The sequence below is a fragment of the Canis lupus genome, chromosome 1, assembly GCF_003254725.2.
Source record: "Canis lupus dingo isolate Sandy chromosome 1, ASM325472v2, whole genome shotgun sequence".
In the NCBI taxonomy this organism is placed as follows: domain Eukaryota; kingdom Metazoa; phylum Chordata; class Mammalia; order Carnivora; family Canidae; genus Canis; species Canis lupus.
Window position 1 is genome coordinate 49,050,368 of NC_064243.1, and position 24,612 is coordinate 49,074,979.

At 51.5% G+C, this 24,612-nt stretch overlaps 1 protein-coding gene across 5 annotated transcripts; it reads left to right on the forward strand.

Annotated features, from left to right (window-relative positions):
* Positions 1-721: 721 nt before the first annotated feature.
* On the forward strand, positions 722-20,839 carry PNLDC1 (PARN like ribonuclease domain containing exonuclease 1). 5 transcript variants are annotated; one of them, XR_003126343.3, is made up of 19 exons: positions 722-855; positions 1,252-1,309; positions 1,561-1,634; positions 2,667-2,706; positions 3,439-3,562; positions 3,725-3,813; positions 5,368-5,516; positions 7,067-7,143; positions 7,327-7,470; positions 7,905-7,974; positions 9,543-9,628; positions 11,039-11,094; positions 14,088-14,152; positions 14,578-14,631; positions 14,836-14,878; positions 16,359-16,458; positions 16,761-16,854; positions 17,052-17,150; positions 18,263-20,839. XR_003126343.3 is itself a non-coding variant. In XM_025422678.3 (19 exons), the coding sequence occupies exons 1-19, from the start codon at positions 780-782 to the stop codon at positions 18,324-18,326; spliced, it is 1,644 nt and encodes a 547-aa protein (XP_025278463.1). In that variant the 5' UTR covers positions 722-779; the 3' UTR covers positions 18,327-20,839. The 5 variants fall into 5 exon arrangements, 3 of the variants coding, with proteins under 3 accessions (XP_025278463.1, XP_025278464.1, XP_025278465.1); XR_003126344.3 differs by having other exon boundaries at positions 16,359-16,425; XM_025422678.3 differs by having other exon boundaries at positions 16,761-16,936.
* The last annotated feature ends 3,773 nt before the right edge of the window (positions 20,840-24,612 follow it).

Sequence of the window (24,612 nt, forward strand, 5' to 3'; positions counted from 1 at the left end):
CCCTCATCTTAAAAGACTGGAGCATCTCACTTTGAAGACTGTGGTTGTAGAAGGCTTCTCAAAATAGGTCTGGTGTTCAGAGGAGGACGTAAAGACCAAAAACTGGACTAGTATTTTTGGAATCCGCAGTGACAAAAACAGGGTTCACCTGGAAGTGACCTAGGGTTTTTCCTGCAAGGAATAGGATTGTCCTAGATCATCTCTGCACCAAAGATTCTCCAAGTTTGATAGGCAGTTCCTGAGGGCCTTTGTGGCAAGTTTGAGAGACTGTGTTCTAAATGATGAGCCAGAAAAAGTGAAGAAAATGATAGGATGGGGTGGCGGAGATTCAGGCACAGCTCACTATGGGCCACGTGCAAGGACGCGCTGATATAAACGGGACAAGGTGCGGCCCCCTGCCCCCGCGCTGCCCCAGCTGCGGTGATTACCTACTCACCGAAGTTCCTTCAGGTGCCCTCCGGGCATTATTTTCACCTACCACCCCTCTCAGTACCCTGGGTCTACCTAGGTGACTCACCTTCGGGCCACCGCAGAGCCATCTTTGCGGCGCCCGCCGGAGGGCTGGGCTCTGGCTGCGAAGGCGGGGGCTCCGGCAGCCCCGCGGGTTGGCGAGGTGTGTGTGTGTGTGTGGGGGGGGGGGGTGGAAACACCTGGGGGCGGGCAGGTGGGGGCACGCGGCCAATCAGGAGCGAGCCCCTTAAGGCGGCGGCGCGGCGGAAGCGCGTGAAGAGCGTGGCAGCACGTGGCCGCACCGGCGCCCTGGGCCGAGCTGCGTGGCCATGGACGTGGGCGCCGACGAGTTCGAGCAGAGCCTCCCTCTGCTGCAGGAGCTGGTCCTGGGCGCCGACTTCGTGGGTGAGGCGCGGGAGGCGGCGGAGGCCGCGGCTCGGGTGGGCCGGGTGGGGGAGGGGCGCGGCCCAGCGGAGACGGGCGCGGGGACGGGCGCGGGGACGGGCACCAGGCCGCGGGAGGCGCCCAGAGGGCCTCGGAGGGCGGGGGGATTCCTTCCCCTGCCTGGGCCCCCGGGCCCCGGGCCCCAGTGCGGCCCCAGCAGAGCAGAGCCCGTGGGGTGAGTGGCCCGCCTTGTCCTTGCTTTGGCTTTCTGCTTCTCGTTTTGACCCCGCCTGGCCTCTGAGCCCCGACGGTGAGCCGGATACGTTTGCCACCTGCAGCCTTTACGGCAGGAAGGGCTGGCAATGGTCTGCGTCCGGGGACCTTTGTCTTCCTTTATTTTTCTTTTTTGGCCTGCAGGTCTGGACATCGAGTTCACGGGCCTTCGCTCCAACCTGTCCCGGCCCCAACAGATCAGGTAAAGCCAGAGCTGCCTTCCAGCTGAGCTAGGGAGGTGTGCTCACCTGCGCCCTGCTGCCTGTGACTCTGGCACCTCCCTGCTCTTTGGCAGCAGTCACCGTGTGGGCAGTGAGGGGGCAGGACAGCACTTTGAGGGGTAGAGGGCCTGGGGACCCGGCCTTTGCCCCCAGTAGTAACAGGGTGCTGAGCCAGCAGGTGCCTCCGGCCCTCTCCCTGCCTGGGCACTGAGATGCCTGTGTTTTTCCACAGTCTTTTTGACTTGCCCTCGGAGTGGTATCTGAAGACCCGCCACAGTGTTCAGCAGTTCACCATCTGTCAGATTGGTGAGTGTGCTCTTCAGCTGTTTGTAAGGAGTTAATAAAGGAGGTGTTTGTATCATCTCCGTAATTCCCACTGGTTACAAACGGCCTGGACTCCTTTCAGAGAGCCTGGCTATTGTTTCACGTGATTGTTTCGTTTTGGGCTGTGTTGTGCCTGCAGGGGCCAACGCTGTGGAACAAGCAGAAACTGAATTTAGCAGCTTCGTTGCCATGCCTTACGGTTAATCAACGTTAAGGAGGCTTTACCATCATTCAAGGGAAGACCTGTAGGAATTTTGTTTACAGAAAACTTATAGAAACAAGGTTGTGTTATAAACATCTTGTCTGCAGCCTGGTTTGTTTGTTTTTTTTTTTTCCAATAATGGGGCTTAGAGATATTTCAATATCAGCATAAACAGACCTCCATTTTTAACTATGTGACTCCCTAGTCTTACAAAGTGAATGCATCAATTGACTCAGTCTCCTGATGATGCATATTAGGATACTCTGTGTGTGATAGAACAAGCTGTATTAATTATCTTGGTTTGTATATATGTGTTCGGTATACCCCCAGCAGATTTTACTGACGCCTGTTTTTTCTGTGAATGATGCACATCTGTGTGTGTGCTCTATCCTTGTTCTCTGCTATTGTTCTATTGTGGTGTTTTTCATAATTATAAGACCTCTGTGAAAAGTATACAAAACAAATAAGTAGGTTTCTGTTGTCTTCCTCTACTTTGAAGCCTTCTTCATTTTGTGCAGGGTCTGTTTAACAGTATGGACAGTTTAAAGCCATTAAGTGTATAAATCTCTGATTTTAAAACTAGAAAAAATGTCAATATTCTGTGCATGAAAAACCCCTTGATGTTCTATTGTAGTATTTTCGGTATGAGTTACAGCTTGACAGTTCTCCTGTTTCCAGTCTAAGAGATGATCTTATTCTAAAGCATACACAATATCCCTAGGTGCAAAGTACTGGTCAAAATGTTGCCTTTCTGAAGCTCACTTCAGATAGGTTTTCTTTGGTATTCATTTCCTCTGTGCTCGTTCTTCTAGGATTGTCCGTGTTTTCCAGTATTGAAGGAGAATCAAACAAGTAAGTATGAAGACCTTTTGCAAAGCACCCGGCACTTGCCCACTAATCTTCTTCACCTGCTGCCCTCCACCTCCTGCCTCAGGGTCTGAACCACTTGGGCCCCGGATGTTCCGCAGTCTTCTTGCCCTTCTACCTGCTTCTGTGCCCTCTTACCCCACTGTCCTCTGCGGCTTCTGGCTCTTCCAAGTCTCTCTTGGCCCAGCATCTTTTCTGGGGCCTTTCCCAGCACTGAGCCCCCGCCCCGCCCCCCGCCCGTTTCTGCACCTGTGCCTCAGGGGAGCAGTTAACATGGTGTCCTAGTGAGGGTGACCTGGTTCCTGGGCACCGTCAGAGAGCGTGCCACACGGTAGGCTCGGGATGGGGAGTAGACCCTTCCCAGGGGGCAGGATCTCTGCCTTTTCCCTCTGGACCCAGAGCCAGGCAGGAGTACTAGGAACAGCCAACATTCAAACACTCCTCGAATGAAAGGAGGAGCCTGCTCCAAGTCTGCACTGTGAGTTAGAATTTTTTAAGATTTTTTATCCATGAGAGACACACAGAGAGGCAGAGACACAGGCAGGAGGAGAAACAGGCTCCCTGTGGGGAACCTGATGCGAGACTCAATCCCAGGATCCAGGATCATGACCTGAGTCAAAGGCAAATGCTCAACCACTGAGCCACCCAGGTGTCCCTTGTGAGCTAGAATTTTAAAGACCGTTTTGGCTTTTCCTTATGTTTATTTTTTTCTCATAGGTATGTAGCCCATTCATGTAACTTCTTTCTCTTCCCTACGACATTTGGGATTTTGGATTCCGAATTCTCTTTCCAGGCTTCTAGTGTTCAGTTTCTGAATCAGTATGGCTTCGACTATAACAAGGTATGGCAGCAGAGGAGGGCAAGGGGAAGGTTGGAAAAGTTCTTTGGTCCAGGTGGGCGGAGTCCCATTTGCCTTCCATGTGACCTGGACGAGGATGGTTTCTTTCCCCTCTGCTCCTGTGTGTAGAGGCTGCCTCCACTTGTCTCCTTGTCCCCTGTCTAGTTTCTCAAAAATGGGATCCCCTATATGAATGAAGAGCAGGAGAAGAAAATCAAACACAACATCCTGACTGGGAACTGGAGAGTTCGCAGGTAGAGCCTGTTTCTCCAGGTGCTTTGGGGATAGGGGTAGGGGTGGGGGCGGGGGTGTCTCTTGTCTCTGTCACCGGCGTTCTTCTGTGTTTCCTGTGGGTTAGCGTGCTGGCTCCGGGGTACGGTGACCTCACGCCAGCACCTTTAGCTGAGTGGCTTTGGCAGCACACAATCAGCCAGACACCGCAGCTCCGAGTCCTGGCGGTCCTGTTCTCTCATCTCAGATGAGAGCTGTCTTACTGCATTGAGGACGATCTTTAATGTCTAAAAGTGAAGGGGGGAAAAGAGAAAACACAGACTCTTAACTCTACGTCCTCAAATGAAAAAGCAGGAACTTCATTCCAGTGCTGCAGGGGGAGAAGCAGGTTGTATTGGACTCACTCTGGGATGTTACACTGGCCTTCAGTGTGACCTTGGGGAGTAAATCACAGGTGACCATGCCAGTCACGTACCTTCGCCTGGACATCCTGCCCCATGTTCCTGAATTTGTGCACTCCTGAAGGCGGGGTCTCAGCCTTTTCTCTTTACCCCTCGAGGCCACTTGTCCTACTTAAAACCCAATACTGCTGTAGACAGGGCCAGGAGTGATGGCGTGATAGCATCGTGTGGTCACCTGGGCCCCAGGAAGACATGCTGGCAGAGTTGGATGGAGCTGAACTAGTCCTTTCAGCTCTTTGAGCTTTCGATTCTTTACCTTTATCAGGACAGGGTTAAAGTACCCTGATTTTTAGCTCTGGAATGTTGTAACTTGAATACTGGGTCCAGAAAACCATGTATTAGTAGAGGTTTTTCTTTTGTTTTAAGTAGGCTCTATGCCTGATGTGGGGCTTGAACTCAACCCCAAGATCAAGAGTCTTGTATTCCACTGAATGAGCCAGCCAAGTGCCCGTGGAAGTTTTTGTTTTTTTCTGAAATTCTTATTCTTGGCTTTTCATATAAAAATGTAGCTTTTTTTAATTTAAGATTTTGAGAGAGAGCACACGAGCAAGGGGAGGAGCAGAGGGAGGGGGAGACACAGGCTCCCCACTGAGCAGGGAGCCTGATGTGGGACTTGGTCCCAGGATTCTGGGATCATGACCTGAGCTGAAGGCAGATGCTTCACCGACCGAGCTACCCAGGCACCCAAAAATGTAGCTTTTTGTAAGAGAAGAACTATTTGAATTTTTAACGTTCTGTTATTTTCAAATGTTGGAGAAAAGTCTTTCCTCATCTCAAAATAACATCGTGTTCTTACGTTTCTAACATAGGAGAAGACGTGCTTACCAAAGTTCCTGTCTTTTCCTTATTTCACCAGATGGTGCTTTTTCACCCCAAACGCTGAATTAAGCAGACAGGCCTCACAGTAGTGCTTAGTGCTGGCTAGCTCCCATGCAGGAGAAAGGGATGGGACCTTCTCCTGCGAATGTATGGGAGAGTATGGGCCGAGTGGTTGGCGCTTTCTTGTAGAACAAGACTCAGAAAATATAGTCTTATTTGGATCTATTTTTTTGCTGAGTTGGCAGTGTTAAGACTGGAGTCCTCCAAAACTGCTGTCACATTAACTCTGCTTTTAAGGTTCTGGTGGTTTTCTGCAGCATCCCACTCTCATGTGCCCACTTTCAGTTCTCTGGATAAAGACCAGATCAAGGTGGTGATTGATGAGGTGACACGGTGGCTGGATTTGGCTGAGGAGGGCGACTGGATGACTCTCCCCGGTATCGCTGGTAGGCTGTCCCCCAGCCTGGGGTGTTGGGGCTGGTGACTGTTGGGTGCAGGGGTTGGGGGGAGCATACACTCTGCTCCCTGTGGGGAGTGTATGTTCTGGGCACCGGCTCAGCAGGTGAATTGTCGTTGGGGTTAAAGCTCTGACCTCAACTCAGAAGCTTGAGGTTTTCTGACCCATTTGGAGTTGTTTGTGTGTGTGTGTGTGTGTGTTTTAATTTTATTTACTTGAGAGAGGGCACATAAGTGGAGGGGGTGCAGGAGAGGCAGAGGGAGATGGAGAAGCAGGCTCCCCACTGAGCAGGGAGCCTGATAAGGGGCCTCGATCCGAGGATCATGACCCAAGCTGAAGGCAGACATTTAACTGACTGAGCCCCCCAGGCGCCCCTATTTTGAGTTTTCAGACTGAAGTCCAGCTCTGTTTAGAGTCGTCTTTTTCATCCCAATCCTGAGAGTCCTGTGGGGCTCTCTTGTTCATCTCTGCATTTTCTTCCCCTCATGGCACAGTGTAGAATCACAATGAACATACCCTGGATTAGTGGTTCTCAGGCCTGGCCTGTGACACCTCCTCCCAACCCCAGGGTCTCCAACCCTTTCCCTGGGCGTCCACAAGTTCGAAAGTATTTCAGAATCTCACTGGCCGTTGTCACTGTGCCTTTGCAGGAATAGTAGCCAGTGAAGCGCTGGTGGGTAACCCTGCCAGCACCTCGGCACAGTGCTGACTGTGGTTATTTCAATTTGGGTATTTTCAGCCATTTTGTCAAGTGAGAAAAGCAAACCTGTCACTTGCAGAAAAAGAACTCACAGAATTTGCTAGTGATAAAATTTGAGCTTTCAATCAGAAACTAAAATTCTGGGAAACTTGGCTCTGCCACCAGGAGTTTGACAGCTTGCCAATACCGAGACCTTTCTGATGGTCGGTGGCCACATGTGCAAGTGTCTCTTGTTGATAGCGTTTAACGAAATGTGTGAACTTCAGGAGACTCGAGTACCTCCACAAACCAGTATCTTTCACGTAACCAATGCATGAGATTACAAAACCATGGGCAGCGATATAATGGGTTTATTACATTTGTAAAGATTTTATTTATGTGAGAGAGCACGAGTGGGGAGAAGGGGAAACCGGGATCCCAGGACCCCGGGATCATAACCTGAGCCGAAGGCAGATGCTTAACCGACTGAGCCCTTGGGCTTGTTATTTTATTTAATTTATTTATTTTTCTGGGCTTGTTATTTTAAAAGAGAACTCTTTATGTTGTTTACCGCACGCTGTTCTAACGTGCTAAGTGTCAAAAGCTATCACCTACGCCCGCTTACCCCCCCCGCCGGCCACAAAGGCCCATCGGGGTACTCCATCTCAGAGTGGCCCTGAAGTAAACTTCAAGAATGGATGTGGATGTGAATGCTGTGCTGTCCTGTCATGGGGCTCCTGGGCTTAGGCACACCTCCGCGCTGCCTCTCCGTTGGCTCTATGCATCTCTCAACTCCTCCTGAGGAAGCTAGACTGCCGTCTGTGATGGTTCTATGCGAGCCTCATGTCTCCTTGCCACAGGCTTCCAGGCCTTTGAGGTCCAGTTGGTGCTGAGGCAGGCCCTCCCTGACATCTGGACGGTCCTGAGAGACCAGGGGGTGAGTTCCTACCTGCGAGCAGGCTGTCTCAGTGGCCCCATTTTCTCTCATCCCACCAAATCTGGCCTCTGAAAGGCTTTCTTTCTTTCGTCTTTTCCCCTTCTCCTCGTGAGATGAACCACTTCTTTGGCTTTGTTCCCAGGAACCCAGGATTCAGAGAACTTGTCTCTACTTTTGTCTCAGATTATAGTAAAAAAAGTGAGTAAACAACACCGCTGGTATCTTGAGAACACCTCCTGTGATCGAGAGAGCTGTTGGAAGGAGAAGATTCTTCTCTCTGCGAGGGGCTTCTCGGTGTTTTTCCAGATGCTGGTGAAAGCCCAGAAGGTAGGCAAGAAAAATCTCTTCTCTTGCTCTCTAGCAGTCCTTTGTATTCCTTGAGATAAGTGGTTCTTTCTTGTCCATAACTGGCTTTCTGGATCTAGCCTTGCTTCCCCTAAACTGATGAGTTAAGCTGGGACAGAGGGTCCGCATAAAACACTGTGGTTCTTTTCCGCTGTTACATACACGGCTGCTTCACTACTAGCTGACCTAGAACTGCTGGGGGAACCTTGTTTCATTCAGAGCCCCAGCGTGGACCCTGTCCCACATCCTCCTACACCCTGCTTGTCGTCCTGGCCGTGGAGCGGTTGCGTCGAGTGTCATGAGGGTGGGGTGAAAGATCACAGTGGGTTCTAAAGCCACCCCTTCTGTGAGAGGGTGTTCACCTAGGATGTCTGTTCTTACACCTCTTCTGTGCACCTGTCGATTCGTCCAAGTAGCCCCTAGTGGGCCACAACATGATGATGGACCTGCTGCATCTCCACGAGAAGTTCTTCAGGCCGCTCCCAGGTACGGGTACACCTTCCGTTCCCTTTCCGGGCTTCTCTCGACCCTTGCAAGGGGCTTGGGTCCAGAGTGCTCCTGCAGTAGCCCTGACATGCACTGCTCCCCACGACTTGGTGGGCTTCTGCAGAGTTCCAGCACATCTGTCCTTGTTGCCATCCTCCCAGAGGGGAAGCCAGGTGACTGATTTTTCTGGCAGGAAAGCTTACATTTGACTTGATCCTCTGATCCCCATTATGGAAATTGTCCCTTATTCTCATATATAACCTTGCAAAATCAGAAATGGGAGCAGGAGGGAAGCTGCCTTCAATCTCAGCTATAATCCTAACACTTGGCTTTTTCCTCTGAGTTCTCACAAATTAGGTCGCACTACATAGTTGATGGTATGTTTGGCTGTTTGGCTCTCCCCACCACCACCCCACTTACCCAAAGCATGTATGTCATTCACTCAATAAATGCCAATTCGGTGGCTGTGTGGCCTTGTTTTATGGCTGGACCGTGCTTTTCTATGACTGATGCCCTTGCTTGGATATACAACCGGGTAGTGCTGCTGTTAAAGCACGGACTTGAGAGCCATGCTTGGGTCCTCATTCCACCCCTGTTACCTGTGTGAGCTCCAGCAAGCTACTTTCTCCATTTCCTTGCCCATAAAATTGAGGGTAAAAATAGAACCAACATCCTGATACAGGGATTAAATGAAGTCCTGTACACTATCTAGACAAGGAGGGCAAGATGGTGCTAAGATTTCCCCAAGAAATGTATTGATAAAACACCTTACTTTGAGCATACTAAGAAAATTGGGGGAGGAGTAGGGGTAAAATTAATAAGCATTCACCAGAAGAGCTAAGACAAGATTTCTAGGAGAACAAGAGCTGGGTAAGGAAAGGTCGGGGAACATGGCCTGGCCCTGTGAGAGCGCGAGGAGGTGTGGGCTGGAGATGAGTCATGAGTTGAGCCGTCCTCCTACGTTGTAGGAAATCACAGGTAGATGCCTAAAACTGGAGAAATTGGCAGCAGCATGGTGCTGCCCGTTGAGAGATCTGGGAACAAACACCCAGAGAAAAGGAATGGAAAGTGTGTGGGGAGTGGGAAGAGGAGAGCAAGGCTTGGTGTTGGTTGGTTTCGCAACAAACCTCTTTAAACTATATGCAGGTAGGCCTTTGATCTGAATATACCAATCAGTAGCTTAATTTATCAGGGCACTTATAATTTTTAGTTGACTTTTCTTGAATCTTCTCTGAACAGTCCCTTACAAATGACAATTTCATATCTGCCTTTCCAATAGCATTTCTTTCTCCTTTTTTTTTTTTTCCCCCGTTGGCTAAAACCTTGCAAACTACATTAATGTTGACCATAGAAAATATCCTGAATTTAATAGTCATTGGCTTTCACCACCACGAATGGTGAATGGCAGGTTGGTTTGAGATCTGTCAATTCTTAATGATTAAGAGCAGGGATGTTTTTAATTCTCGTTTTGTTTGCTTTATTTGTTAGCGTTGGTGACAAGCTAGATTGGAGAATCTTCTTCCCCATTTTTACCAACGTACCCTCTTTTGTCTGGTCTTTCCCTTTAGAAAGCTATGATCAATTTAAGTTGAATATCCACAACCTATTTCCCATTCTCATTGACACCAAGAATGTGACCAAGGACATCTGGAAGGTAATGAACGGGACTGCTTTGGGTTAAGGAGTGCTTTGTCCCAGTCACACTTCACTTTGTCTCTTTCTAAAAGTTTTTCCTGGAACCCTTCTCTATTTTACCACCAATATTGGCTTCATTTGTATTTTATTTTATTTTTTCATTTGTATTTTAGCGTTGGGTTATCCTATTAGCTTCCGAGTTTTTGTTTTTTTTTTTTTTTCCTTCAAGTTCTCATGTTTTGAATGAGTTCTCTTTAGCTTGTCTGATCTAAATAAGCATGTCATGGAACAGCTTGTTCTAGAGCTTGATATGAGTGATGAGTATTTGCAGCCAACTTCAAGAGCATCAGGATGGAGGAGGTTCTGAAAAATCTTTACTGAGCCATAAGGTCATGAGTTTTCCACCCTGAGCACATTAGTCACCTGGGAAACCAAGTCCTGACACCTGGGTCCCACTGCCAGCTTCCTGTGGTTTAGAGGGATGGGCGAGTGTTTTAAAAGCTCCCAGATGGCTTCTGTTGTGCAGTTAGGGCGTGAACTACACCTGGAGAAGGGACCCACCAGCTAGCTTAAATGTTTCTTAGAAATTAAACTGAAGAACAGAGAAGAGGAGTCAGATCAGCATTTTTTTTTTTTTTAAGATTTTATTTATTCATGAGAGATACCCAGAGAGACCGGCAGAGACCTAGGCAGAGGGCGAAGCAGGCTGTCTGCAGGGAGCCCGATGCAGAACTCTGTTCTAGGATCCTGGGATTACGATCTGAGCCGAAGGCAGACATTCAACCACTGAGCCACCCAGGTGTCCCTCAGATCAACATTTAAAAGCCTCAAGCTGGTCACTTAAGATGAATTACTCAATAAGGGAGCCACAGAAATGGCACTGGGTTACTTGGTACATCTTTGCCTGGAGCTGTGTTCACTACTTGCACCTCACCAGTTCCTAGCTCTTAACACGCTAATGTGATGTTGTCTGTGTCCATGTGGTGGAGTCCTAGGGTGAAGCAGAGAGGATGTGGGCTGATCTGAGGGGACCGTGTGTACCCTTTGCCACACAAGAGTTGATGAGCTCTAAGGCAACCTGGAGTTCCCCAAGGCTTGCTAGTTCTCAAAGCACCTGGTGTTCTACATGTATGTCCTTGGCCATGGCCGGGAGCCTTGGAGGCATACATTTATGGAACCTCTTAAACACTTGTCTTTGAAGGAAGGTAGTAGTTGTTGCCATTCTTCTAGTTTAGGTCTTTGGGTACTTTCTAGGAAACCCAAGATTAGTAGGTGCCCAGATATCAAAGAATAAGGAGATTTAAGTTTGAATAGAAAGAGGGGCTTATAGGGATTATTTTCTAGGTTCTTTAATGGCCATTTGGTAATCCTCAAAGTAGATAACAAAAGCACAAGTTTTATCTCCCTCATTTGTTTTCCATAATTTTAGGAACTGAATTTTCCAAGAGTTTCAAACCTTTCAGAAGTTTATGAAGTCCTAAACAGGTAAGGAAATTTTTTTTTTTTTTTTTTTTTTTTTTTTTTTTAAAAAGCAGTGCAGGGATTCTCAGTCCAGGGCAGGGGGAATTTTATTCTCCAGGACATGGCTGCAGTGTTGAGACTTTGGATTGGTATCTGCTGAGTAGAGGCACAGGACAGCCCCCCACAGCAGAGGATTCTCCAGCCCGAAATGTTCTAGTGCTGAGGTTAACCCTGTCTAGAGGGCCAGGAATCCAGTAAAATACCTACGGCTGATGGATTATGTGATTTTTTTTTTTTTTTTTTTTTTTTTTTTTTAAGATTTTTAAAAATTTATTTATGAGAGACAGGCAGAGACACAGGTAGAGGGAGAAGCAGGCTCCACGCAGAGAGCCTGATGTGGAACACGATCTTGGGACCCTGGGATCCTGACCTGAGCTGAAGGCAGACACTCAACCACTGAGCCACCCAGGCATCCCAAAATATTGATACTTCCTTTTTTTAAAAAAAAAAAGATTTTATATATTTATTCATGAGAAAGACACAGAGCGAGAGGCAGAGATACAGGCAGAGGGAGAAGCAGGCTCCATGCAGGGAGCCCGATGCAGGACTTGATCCCAGGACCCCAGGATCATGCCCTGAGCCAAAGGCAGACGCTCAACTGCTGAGCCACCCAAGTGTCCCTACGTGGTGGTTTCTGTTGGCCCCGGTTTAATTTCTTTTGATTGGTTTCTGATTACTGGAGATAATCTCCATGAGATCAGGCTCGTCTCCTTTCATCTGATGGTGGTTCTCCTGGGCCCACAGCAGAGCTGGTAGATGTGCCCCCAAGCATTTGAGTGAATGAACGACCTCAGTACTAGGGACGACCCTGATCTTTCTGTAGGAGAAGCAGCTCCCACCTCCCTTCCTGGCCTTAACCCACTGTGGCCTGGGTGCAAGTTGGTGGGGACACAGGGCCTGGGAACCCAAGGGTGTAGGGGCAGCTCACCTCCTTCTGCCCCAGCTGGGAGGACTAGCACCCAGAGCAGCGGTGGGGAGAGTGCCACATTGCGGCAGCTGAAAGTGGCACCTTTTTGAGAGGTGATCAGATCTGTGCCTCTGTTGGTGGCTGTCTTCTGACCACCCCTTGCTGTGCCATGCCTGGGCACTGGGTCCTCCAGCGGCGCCCCTGGTCTAGTTACAGGAAGACAGTAAGAGGCCCTATGCGGGGAGTCTCCGCTCCCTCCCTGCCCTCCAGTGTTGCCTTTTTAAGAGTCTCTCCTGCCAGCCTGCACATGTGAGCGCCGCCTGTATGCAGGGCGGGGTGAGGGGGTGCTCTACATAGCCTTGGCCCACGGAGGTCGGGTTCTCTTCCTTCATGAACCTTGTTCTTGCCAGCTTGCTGGGTGCAGGCTCTGCCATGGTCGCAGCCGAGGGGCCGATGTGTGTGAGGTGCATGGTGTATGACCCACCCTCTGGTGCCTGGCACTCCCAGCCTCTCCCCTCCCAGGCCTTCCCTAAGATCCTTTCCCAGATTTCTGGTGGGTTTTTAATTTTTTTTAATCCATTCTTCCTGGGGTCTTGTTCTTCCACCCACCCCTTTAGTTCCTTCAGGGCGGCTCCCCAGCCCTCCTCTTGCTCATGACCATGTCCCTGGGTGACTGAATCCACTTCCTCAGCTTCCACTGCCACCACCTGTGACTGTTGAGACCCCCAGGGCCCCTTCGCTTGCCCCCTGTCTGGTGGCCCTTCCTACCCGCATGGCCACAAACCACTTTTAACCTGCTCTGTTCTTGGCCCTCAAGCCCACCTCTGTGCCTGAGGCAACCCCTGCTAGGTCCTCTGGCCCCAGGCCCATGTGCATGTGGGAGGCTCTACTGGAAATGCCTAGGCTCTGAACTGAGACTCCTCAGGTTCAAGGTCTGGCTTTGCCACCCAGTGGCTTGTGAGCAACCTCTAGAGAGTGACTGAATCTCTCTGGGCCTCTGTCTTCCCGCCTGTGACCCGAGTAAGTGGCCACGGGAAACCCACAGGTGGCAGTAGAGGTGAACAGCTCACATGCAGGGAAGGACTAGGGTCCCTGCCTGTGCAGTGTTGGTGTTGGCGGCTGGCATGGTAGCCAGTGGCCCTAAACCAAATGGGCACACACCTGAGACAGAAGCTGGCAGTTCTGAGGTGCTTGGCACTGACCCATGTTGAGAGGCTTTGTTGGAAAACCAAGGGAAGTTTTCCTCGTGGAGTGCCCCCACCTGTGCCTGAGCCGGGCCAGGCCAGCCACTCCTAGTCGGCTGACGCCCTGAGCATGCCCGGAGGCTTTCTCGTGTGCCCTTCCTCTGTATGCCTAGCATCCCTGCCTTCGCCCCGTCCTCTCTCGTTGCAGGCATGCAACCTGTGGGCATCTCAGGGCCTGTCTGGCTCGTTTCCCATCGACACTGGTGTGATCTTTTAAAACATGAATCACCTGGGCTGTGTTTCTGGGCTGTCTTCCCCATGTTTCTGAAAGGGCTTTCCATACCCCCTCACCTCTCCTCCCCGATCATCCGAGCTCTTTTCCTGGCCCCTGCCCTTCCCATGGGGGCTTTGGCCACACTTAATGCCTCAGTGGCACTGTTTGGGCCTCGCTGCCTTTGCCTGTTCTCCATGTTCAACTTGCCGGACACCTCTTTGTGCCTCCAACCGTATGAGTTCCTGTGGTTCAGGACTCCTGGGGTGCTGCTGCGGTAGTGGGACCAGCTCCCAACCTGCCCTTTAGACCACAGGGTAGTTCCAGGCAGACCTGATGCCAAGTGTATCAGGCTCGGTGCATGGCAGTTGCTCAGAGTGAGTGACCCAGCTGCAGCCTCTGGCACATCTGCCCGATTGCCTGGTTACCAAGGCCCTACCTCCCCCCCCACTCCTGGGTTTGTGCCTTTTTGTTCTTTTTAGAAAGGCACCCCAGTCTCTAGGACCCTTTTATTTTTATTGACTTAACGTGGTGTGGAGAGCCCAAGAAGGGCTTATTTGCAGTGACTGTTCCTTACGCTGCTTTTCTCTACTAGTGACTTGAATCCTACCAAAAATTCTGGGCCAGTGGTTATTCATGCAAGCAAGTGTGAAAAATACGGTATGTTCCTGTGAGTGTATGCTGCTCCATGGTTGGCAAAGTATTGAGGTGCCAGGGATGAGGCCTCGCCTCTCCTGATCAGGGGCAGGTGTGTGGGAAGGTCACATGGGGTGCTCTATGTCTCCCCTCTGCCTTATGAAGGAGCCATCCTGGAAGGGATCGTAACTCCTGGGGGTCCTCTGCCCCCTTTGACATGTGGCTGGCTTGCTGGGCGGCGGGAGCCCACGGTGAAGACAGGCGGGGAGAAGCACACACACCTTTCTGGAGGAATGATGGGTGCTGGTGGTGTGTGCTTGGCCGGTGCAGGTGTGGAGCTGGGTGGGGAAGAGATTCCTCGTCCAGGCCGTGTTCTGATGGTGGCTCCATGCGCGCGCGCTCGCTCGCTCTCTCTCTCTCTCTCTCTCTCTCTCTCTCTCTCTCTTCAGTTGAGACCAAGTACCCCCATGAGGCCGCCTATGACGCCTTCCTCTGTGGATCAGGTGAGAGTTGCTTTCCTCTGCAAGGGGGCTCCTGCTTTACTTGTGGTAATCTCCCACCATCCTGAGGGTCTCCGTTTATTTCCAGGTGGGTTGCACGTAATGGACACAAAGCAGGAGTTGGCATATTTTGAGGAGGTGATCCGGTTGAGCCTGGACGTGTTACATCTCTAGCTTTTCTCTCCCCCCCCCCCCCCCCCCCACCAGTTCTTCTGAAAGTGGCACACTTGCTCCTATGGAGAGTACACAGGTGAGCATTCCTTCCTTTCGTCCTGTTCCCGGAACAGTGGCCGCATTCTGAGCCCTCGCTGTAAGCTAAGACCTCCTGGCTCCTCTGGCTCTCCCAAAGACGGGGGGAGGCAGTATCATTGGGCAGGGATGGTCCCTGACTGGGCAGCAGCTCCCCCACCCCCCCACCCTACCCCGTGGAGGATGGCCTTCCCTGCTGGTCCTGGGCCCTCGTCTCCACTTTGGGATCGTTCACGTGCCAGGAGGCCAAGGGAGGGAGGTCAGCTGCAGGTCCCCGCACCTGCCTCAGTGCTTCCCAGTGTAGTATGCTGGCTTTATTACCCACCTGGTTCTCCTAACTGCATAAATCACAGGTAGGAGGACGGAGTGTTCTGGTCAATGAATGGCACCTCCTTGGGGCCTGTACAGGCTGGGGAGAAGGGGAGCTGCTTGGAATAAGGGCTGTAGGGAAGAGCTTCTTAACCCCAAGTTGGCATCGTAAATGCATTTCCCCATGGCAGCAGCATTCTTGATTCCTATGGCACCAGGCTCCTAGGCACCGATGCCACACTTGAAATATGTGTTCTGAAAAAAAAAAAAAAAGAAATATGTGTTCTGTAGCCCCGTCCTTGGTGTATGCATTTGATAAGTAGGAATTAGGCCTGGTGGAGGAGCTAATCAAAATTGTAGCAGGGTCTTTGAGGCTGACTTGAAACCTTTTCTGACTAAGAAAACTAATAATCGTGGACTAATTTAACTTTGGTACTGCCTGCATTTGCCCATTTTAGTAATGGCTGTTATGCATAGAAATACTCTATGACCTGTTGACGTGAGGCTGATAGCTTGAATAAGAAGTCTGTCCCCACCCCCTCCCCTTACTCTTTCCTTTGACAGCATCTGAGTGCTGACTGGGGAGGTACATGCATGCAAGACAGTGAAGGCTGCTAATGGCAGGGGAGCCCCATCGTGCCCTGCACCTGGGTGGCTTACAGCCTTTTGCTCTGAACCTCATGACTTAAAAACCCTCCTAGGTTTAGAGAAGTTCTATAGTGGCCTGGGGCCTGCCTGGCTCCAAGGCTTGTGCTTCTCCACGGACCTGTGCTCAGATGTGTGGTTGTGTCTGGATGGAGGTAGGGCATAGTAGAATGACGGCTGAGGGGCGGCCATTAGGAATCAAGGGTGATGTCCTGTCAAGTGCACCTCTGGACCATGGCCTCTCACTAATTCTCTGAGCCCATTGCTAACATTTGTCAAGGAATTCTTACCAAAAGTGTCACCAACAGGCAGTGACCACCTGGAAGCCCTGCTTTGATTTGGGCCCTGGAGAGAACTTTGTGAGATTGGTTGGTGGGGGAAGCACGGTGATTTGGAGGGAGGAGGGGGAAGAGTGATCCGAGGCGGCCCCTTCCTCTGTTCCATCAGCGGACTCTTAGCTGTGGCTGAGGACCTGTGCTTGATCACTGCTCTGCCTGAATGCTCTGGGGTTTTCTCTGTCCCTACAGTGCTGGTCCCATGCCTGAGCCCTCCTTTTCTCTCTACCTTGACGTGCTGGCTCCCTATGTGAACCAGGTGAATCTTATCCGAGCTGGGGTCCCTAAGATTGTGAGTAGCCTTTCTTTTGTTCCTTTCCCCTACTCAGAGGCATGTGCTGGGAAGCAGCCTGGTTTCCTGGGGGATATCTCAGAGGTGGTCTGATGACGACCAAAAACCAGAGTGAAGAGGATGCTTCCACCCCGATAGGCTTGTTCTTTCCTTGTCTTCCTGCGCAAACCAATGCGGATGTGTACATTCCTTCCGTCCCCCTCCCAGTCCACACAGGACATCTTGTAGCCTCAGGATTTTCAAACCAGGTAGTTTGTCAGTGGGAATTTCAGAAAATCTCTGTTCTTCTCCCTGTCTTCTAGAACTTTTCTGGTCCAGATTGCCCCAGTATCCGGCCTCCCATCCTCCTCCTGCGTGTCCGTAGGTGGCCTGGGGTCAGCGAGCAGCAAGTCTATCGTGAGTTTCAGAATGTCTGCAAGTTTGATGTGCGGCGCCTCTCACGGAGCCAGTTCCTGCTCTTGACCAATAAGTTTAAGGAGTAGGTGCCTTGGCCTCCAGCCTGTCCTTGGGCCCCACAGCCTCTGTCTCCTAGTGGTCTCTTGGGGCAGCAGGTCTGATACTTGCATGCCTGACCTGAGAACTCCTCTTGGCAGCGCTCGGAGCATCCTGAAGGAGTACAGGGGCCACCCCACCCTGCAAGTCTCCCTGTACCGATACTGGAGACACTCCCCGAACATCAACTGCTTGTTACAGTAAGTGACCAGGACCAAGGCCGCCTTTCGGACTAAGACTACAATGTTGGTGGGCTCTGCATGGAGTGGAGTTCACTAGCTAGTGTGTGTTATGAAGGGGTCATTGACAAGTATGGTGACCTGAGTGTCGTTCGGTAACACCGGGCAAGCATTTATTAAACATCTGCTATATTGGGTACTATTGTGGGTTCTAGGTTGCATCAGCCAATAAAACAAAATCCCTGTTCTCTTGGAACTCACCCTCCAGCGGGAGGTAACTGTGAACAAGTGAATTATAGATCAGGTGACAAGTGTGTGGCAAAAACAAGAGCAGGTCAGAAGGTGGGAGTAGGGGGCTAGAGGGGGGCTGCCGGTGAGGGAGTAGATGGGAACCCCATTAAAGTCTTAAAGGATGTGAGGGAATGAGCCCGGCAGAGCTCTGGGGGAGACTGCCTGGGTGTGGGGCCGAGGCTCTTGGGTGGGGAAATGTCTGGTGTGCCAAGGGGCAATAAGGAGACCACGGAGAGGGGCTGGAGAGGTTTGTGGGCCTGGTGGGCCTGGGCTGTTGGGAGGAGCTGTGGGCGGCCAGGTGAGGTGCTCTGTGTGAGGCAGGCTGCAGAGGGCCAGGGAGGTGGTCGGGAAACCAGGCAGGCATCCTGTCCAGTTGGGCTTGGACTGCGTTGGTGGCAGAGTGGGGTGCTGAGGCGGGATCATGGGCAGCCTGGAGCAGGGTCGAGTTTGGGTTTTCAGCCTGCGTGACACAGATGGAATTGCTCTATGAGGGTTTTGGCTGCTGGTTAAGAGCCTTATCTGTAGAAAACCACATGCTTGGAGAAAAATGTTTGGCTATCTTTTCCATCTGTCAACCTTTGATGTAAATCACCAGGAAAATGACTTGTCTGCATGTGTCTTGGGCCATTCTGCCCTGGAGTCAGAAGTTCATGTGGGGAGAAGGATGGGAAGATGGGGATGTTTGGGTGAGCGGGGCCGGGCCTGCGCGTCTGTCCTCTGGACCTGCCTGTCTGTCCTCTGGACCTGCCTGTCTGTCCTCTGGACCTGCCTGTCTGTCCTCTGGACCTGCCTGTTCTCACACGGCTGTCGGTGGAGCCGCTGACCTGCTCTCTGTCTTGCAGGGTCTGTGGTGTGGTCACTACCTGGGCTCTCCTGGCGCTTCTCCTCGGAAGACCTGGCCCCTGAGTGCAGCCTGCAGCCCCTGTCCTATCTCTGCACCAACCTGGGACAGCCAGCCGGGTTTTTTTTTTTTTTTTCTTTGTGGGTTTTGTTTGTATAAATCATATTTTACATGTAGACCGATCTGTGAGGTCCTTATGAGAAGCTTTGTTCTGAATGTGAAATACTGTAATGATCATCAACGATAAAGAAATCCTTAGATGTGGCACTTTGGTGGCCAGAACTTTTCTTTCTGTAAATGGGGAGATGTTCCCACCCCTGGGAATTTAGGCTAGACCCCACCCCACCCCCAGAGGGTCTCCTGCACAGACCATGAGCACGGGAGCTGGACAGCAGGTGAACCAAAGACTACGTTATTTCTGGGAGAGAAAGTTTTGGCCGATAGGCCATTTCCCAGTTGGGAACCTCTACCAGCCTGAGTTTAGTAAAGAGGCAAAAAAAAAAAAAAAATGAAGCTAAGTGTCCATATGTATTTGTGATGTTTTTTTGAAGATTTGAGAGAGAGATTGGAAGCACGAGTGGAGTGGAGGGCTGAGGGGGAGGAGAGGGAGAAGCAGGCTCCCTGCTGAGCAGGGAACTGGATGTGGGGCTCTATCCCAGGACTCTGGGGTCATGACCTCAGCCAAAGGCAGATGGCCACCCAGGTGCCCCTCCCCTTTTCTCTTGTGGGCTTTTTGGGGCTCAGTCTCATTAGACGAGCTCCACATGCAGTAAGCAAACATGAGAAGTGAAAAACACACTTAGCTGAGTGTACCAAGTGACCATTTTGGCTTTCCAAGATTGGGGCAGGGCCTGACCACCAGAAGCTAGTTTGTGTAGTTCTGGAGTGAGGACCCACCCTGAAGTGACTTTGAGACTGGAGTCTTGTGACTCCTACCTGCTGTGTGCACCTTCATTGGGGCGTCTGTGCTGGCGGTAGTGGTCTGTACCGGACCGTGGGGACGCTGGCTGCACTGCCTGTCTGCTGGCTCTTCTAGTGGTTGGGGGGGTGGCTGGGCCTTGATCATGTTTGGGTTCCATTTACGAGTTCTCCGGAGCCTCTCGATTGATTGTGTGCTGTTCAGAAGTGCCGAGTGCAAGGAGAACCCCGGGGTGTTGGGTGGGCTCGGGGTCCCAGTCATGGGGCCTCCCCCTCCCCGTGCTTTCTCGTTATCTTGTCTAGGTCTTCAGAGCTGTGCTTTTCATGTAGTTCTTTCTGCCATCATTAAATGAAAAATCCAAAGCAAAATGTAAACCAGCTGCCCCTCCTTCCCCCCTTCCCTCTGTCTGCCTCCTCCCTCTGTGGCTTGGACCCTTCTCCTTTCAGCTGCATCTCCCTTCCTTGTAAACTGGCTCACAGGCCATAGTGGCCACGTTGGCAGCCTGCCCCCAGCTGCCTGCCCTCCCTGGGACCTCCTGGTCCACTAACGCTATGCAGAGCCTCCCCTCTCCCTGCCTCTCCTGCTCCGAGTCCTCCTATGGATTCTGCGGCCAGGTTCCCCTGATCTTCCTGCTTGCTCCTGCCCTGTAGGCTGTGTTGAGCACCCTTCCTCTTCTGCTTGCCTCTGAGCCTCCCTGGCATCTCCTTTCCGTTCTGGATCTTTGCTGTTCTGATGGCCCCATCAGGGGTCGTCGGGCTTCTCCTGCCTCTATTAGGACACTTAGCACAGTGTGGCCAGGTCCTGGGCTGTCCCCTCACAGGTGGGCTCTCTGCTGTCAGGTCCACGGAACCTGCGGGTCCCTCTGTGTCTGTGTGAGCTGATGTTCCCTGTGCTGGAGCCTCTGAGCTACTTGGAATGCAGTTTGAATTCTTGGGTGCTGCTCATTGAGGCATCTTAATAATGAGTATCCTCCTGCACAATTGACATGGTTCTGCCTCTGCAGTTTAGAAGGATGCACGGTCGCTCCACATGACCTTGGCCTAGAATGTCCTCGTGACCCTCTGGCTCCTGACATGACTCCAGTCCTTGCTCTTTGGCTGTTTGAATCTTACGTGTAACTGATGAGATGTTTTAGCATAAGAAAAATCATGAGTGGAAATAGCAATCTTAAAATGGTCATCTTAAAATTAGCCTTTTTAGATCTTTCAGGTACCTTTTCTCTGAGAGATAAAAGTTCATGTCCTTGGGGCACCTGTGTGACTACGTCGGTTAAGCACCTGACTCTTGATGTCAGCTCAGGTCTCGATCCTCAGGGTCGTGAGTTCAAGTCCCACATTGGGCTCCACCCTGGGCATGGAAGCTACTTAAAAAAATTCATGTCCTTCATGATCAACTTTAGAATACTTCCTAGGGAAAGAAAGTCTGTTACTTTCTAACCGTTAAACATCTCTATGCCATCTCTATAAATCTGTCTGAAAATCTAGTGCAAGCTTAATAATTAAAATGCTGGGCAGCCCCGGTGGCGCAGCGGTTTAGCGCCGCCTGCAGCCTGGGGTGTGATCCTGGAGATCCAGGATCGAGTCCCACATTGGGCTCCTTGCATGGAGCCTGCTTCTCCCTCTGCCTGTCTCTCTCTCTCTCTCTCTCTCTCTCTCTCTCTCTCTCTCTCTCTCTGTGTCTCTCATGAATAAATAAATAAAATTAAAAAAAAAAAAACCTTAAAAAATAAATGCTAAGTCCCCTTGCCGCACATGGTGCCATATCACAGGTTCTGGGGTTAGGACATGGGCCTCTCTGGGGTCAGAATCCTTTCTGCCCAACACGTTCTCCAGCATCACATTTACCAAGCACTGGCTTAGCTAACTCACCGCAGTGCAGCCAGGTATGTGTCTGTGCCCCAACCTTATTGACGGTGAAGCCGAGGTAGTAGGCTTTGGTGGAGGCCCGGCTTGCAGGCAGTGACGCACTGTCCCTGCTGGGGCCCCTGCTCTGTTGCCTGGTCTCTGGAACCACTGTGCTTCCCTAGCGTCTGCCGAGGGTCAGCGCGTGGCAGCTCACGCACACAGGTTTTCATTTGCTATCGTTTGTCCTGATGCCTTTTCCTAAAGAGAAGTACGGGATCCTCACATCTGGGACAGAGAGGCTGCAGGGAGACCTGGGCTCCCCCTGCTTTGTTGTTCAGGCTGTACCCTGTTCCAGCCTGCTTGGGACGCAGGGTGATGGCATCACACCCACCCCTGCCTTCCCAGCCCTCTAACCCTCTGTCCTTGCTTCCCCAGGAGCTCCCCCCACCCCCAGGGCGTGTGCTCTGCCTCCCAGGAGCCTGGCTCCCCCTGAGAATGTGTGGATTTTGGCCTGAGCAGCTAGAAGTGTGGGGTTGCTATGTGAGGGTGTTGAGATTGTTTTATTTCAGTATCTGTGAGTAGAGAACACTTACTATTTTTGTTGTTGAGACAGTGTTTGTCGTTTATTGGCAATGAGAGAAAAGTGACTCAGGTGAGGTAGAAGGTGACCTTTCCCTAGGTCCCAGGGTCAGGCCAAGGGCCAGGTTGGTTGAATTCCGCCACCAGTGCTTGTCCCGTCATGCACTGGGGCCCTGTGCCCACTGCCCCTTTGCCTGTTTTTCCGGCATCTCCACCCCTTATGCTGCCAGGCTGGCTGTGGTTCTGTTTTTACAGGATGTAAAGAGAGGCTTCCAGGTGGAGAGAACCAAGGGGCCACGGCCATGTGGGAGAGGAAAGTCCCTCCAGGAGATGCTGCGGATTGCTGATGGATTGGATGCTGCTGAATTGCTCAGATGCCAACCCACCCCCCCTTCCCTCCCGGGGAGGGAGGGACCAGAATGAGCAGCAGCCACAGCCACCCTTCCTCTGGGCACATCCTACATCAGTATTGTCTTTGCTTCCCTGCTGGCACCCATGGGAACAGCTGGGGTCCCATCCTGCAGACCCACGTGGACTTGGCTGCCAGCAGGAAGGGGTGGGGACCTGGAGCCCGGGCAGCACTCTCCTCCCCCAGCCACGTGCTCTGACGAAGCATTGCATCCCTTAGGGGAAGGGAACCCTGTCTGAATCCCCACCGAGCAGCCATCTGGAGTTGGGGAGGCCCTGAGGAGGCCTTCCCTGCTGCAGGGCTCTGCTCAGTGTGCTCCTCTGCTGGCTCTGTGAGGGTCCCATGCAAACCCAGGGGATATCATTCCCACATCCCTTCACTAAATGCCAAGGGAGCACCACCCTGCAGTCTCACTCGAAATTATTTCTAATGGAATTCTAGATACTGGGCTGTTAAGTTGCAGGCCAAATGGGGTCCTTTCAGTGTACCTTAAAAACTGCCTGGATGGGTGACTATTATACTTACTTACCTGGTGGCCAAGCTTGTGCTAAAACTTAAAACCTCCATTGGTGTTTGGAAAGGAAATACGAGAACCTATTTGTATTTATTTTCTTTACCCTTAAAACTTTCATTTTGGGACGCCTGGGTGACTCAGCAGTTGAGTGTCTGCTTTGGCTCAGGTTGTGATCCTGGGATCCTGCATCGGGCTCCCCACAGGGAGCCTGCTTCTCCCTCTGCCTCTCTGTGTCTCTCATGAAAAAATGAAACTTTTTTAAAGATTTATTTAATCATGAGCATATCAGTACATGTAGCACAGCACACAACTTATCAGTAAATACGCACATCTGGGTTAATGCTCAGCCTTTTTTGTGATAAGAGTGAACGACTGACCTCGTTCGGAGACTGGTCATTTCCCTTTCAGTGTCCGTGTTGACTTCCACAAGGATAAAAACAGCCTTGGGTGGTCTGGCCCAGACCTCCAGGCAGGACTCTTGAGGATGCTGACCACTGATGCTCCCAGAAGGGGGTCCCTGCTCCTGGGATGTTTTGGGTGGGGAAAGCAAGTGGCTTTCCCACCTGGCTGGTGGATGTGCACACTCTGTGGCAGAGTCCTCCTCTTTCCAGCGTACAGGGTTTGAGAGCTTCTGCAGCATGAAACACAGTGGGCATGATAATCATGTCTGATCACCATCGGGAGGGAGAGAGCTGGAACCTACCAGTGGGCAGGTTTCAGATAGCATGAGAAATCCTTCAAAGTGCTTATTAGCTAAGTTTTTAGTTGCTTCTCCTGTCTGAGGACCTAATGTGAGAGGGCCCGAGGACCCTCGAAGTTCAGTTCCACAAAAGCGGAGATACAAGCTCCCAGCTGTCATTGGAACCCACGCCTCCACCGTGTCACCCACCAAATCCATACCGCTGGCATCTTACCCCAAAATCCACCTGACTGGTCTGGCGGCCAGTGAGCGCCTCCACAAAGTGCTACCTAGGTGTCTCAAGGGTTGTTAATACAGGACATGCAGCTGGGGTGTGCACCTCCATTATGTCTAGAACTCCACTGAGGTCCTTGCCGCAAGCTCCCATGCTGCCCAGTGCAGAAGGGGAACTCAAGACAGGAGCAAGGCAAGTCTGACACAAGGGGAACTCAAGACAGGAGCAAGGCAAGTCTGACACGTTCAGGGCTGTTTCCCTTTGGTTCCCCCCCCCCCCCGCCACCCCTCAATCCCAAGATGAGCTCAGGTAGGAGGATGCAAATACCACCCTGGCCTGTGGCCCTGCCCATCATCAGTAGCCCCAGCCAGTCTCTGCAGAGCCAGGGCCTCTTTGAGGGCGCCCCTTTGTAGAGTGGTGGGCATGAGGGCTCCTCCGACTTCCCTGTGCGCTCAGACCGGCCCACCTGCACCAGTGCTCCAGGCTGCTCCAAGCGACTTTCTCTGATCCTCTGACCTCCCACCTCTAGTCTTGGTTCCTCCCTTCTTCCCAGTGTGCTTTTAGCAGCTCAGGTTTCCCAGCTGAACCCTAAGGGAACAGACACGCTTCGCTTCGTTCTACCACAGTATCACCATCACAACCCCTGCATTGTCCCATCATAGACTAGCAAAGACTTCCAGCCCTCTGGGCTCTAGCACAGCTGCTGCAAGCAACAATTCCTAAGTCACTTTGCTTCCCTCCCTCCACGTCCCAGGCCACGTGGCTTTCTTCCTCACCATTCAAGGTCTCCATTCAAGGTCACATCTACAGGGAAGCCGCCCCCCCCGCCCCCCGCCCATGTCTAATATATAACCCCCTTCCCTTATCTTAAGACTCCACGCTGCGCTAATTAGCACCTTACAGGTAGTTGTTTATTGTCTCTCCACGAGAATGTGGGCTCCGTGAGGGCAAGGTCTTTGTCTTGTTTACTGTCATGTCTCCATTGCCTGACATGTGGGGGCTCAGCAAATATTTGTTTAATGATGAATCAAACTCCAGCCCTAGAGCATCTGATGGGCAGCTCCTCAGTCCTGTTGCCACATATGGTTGCTAAGGTAGGGGAGAGGGGTGTCTTCTTTTTACACCACGAAGGGGCAGGAGGGCTTTGGCTGCAGAGACAGAAACAAAGGGTC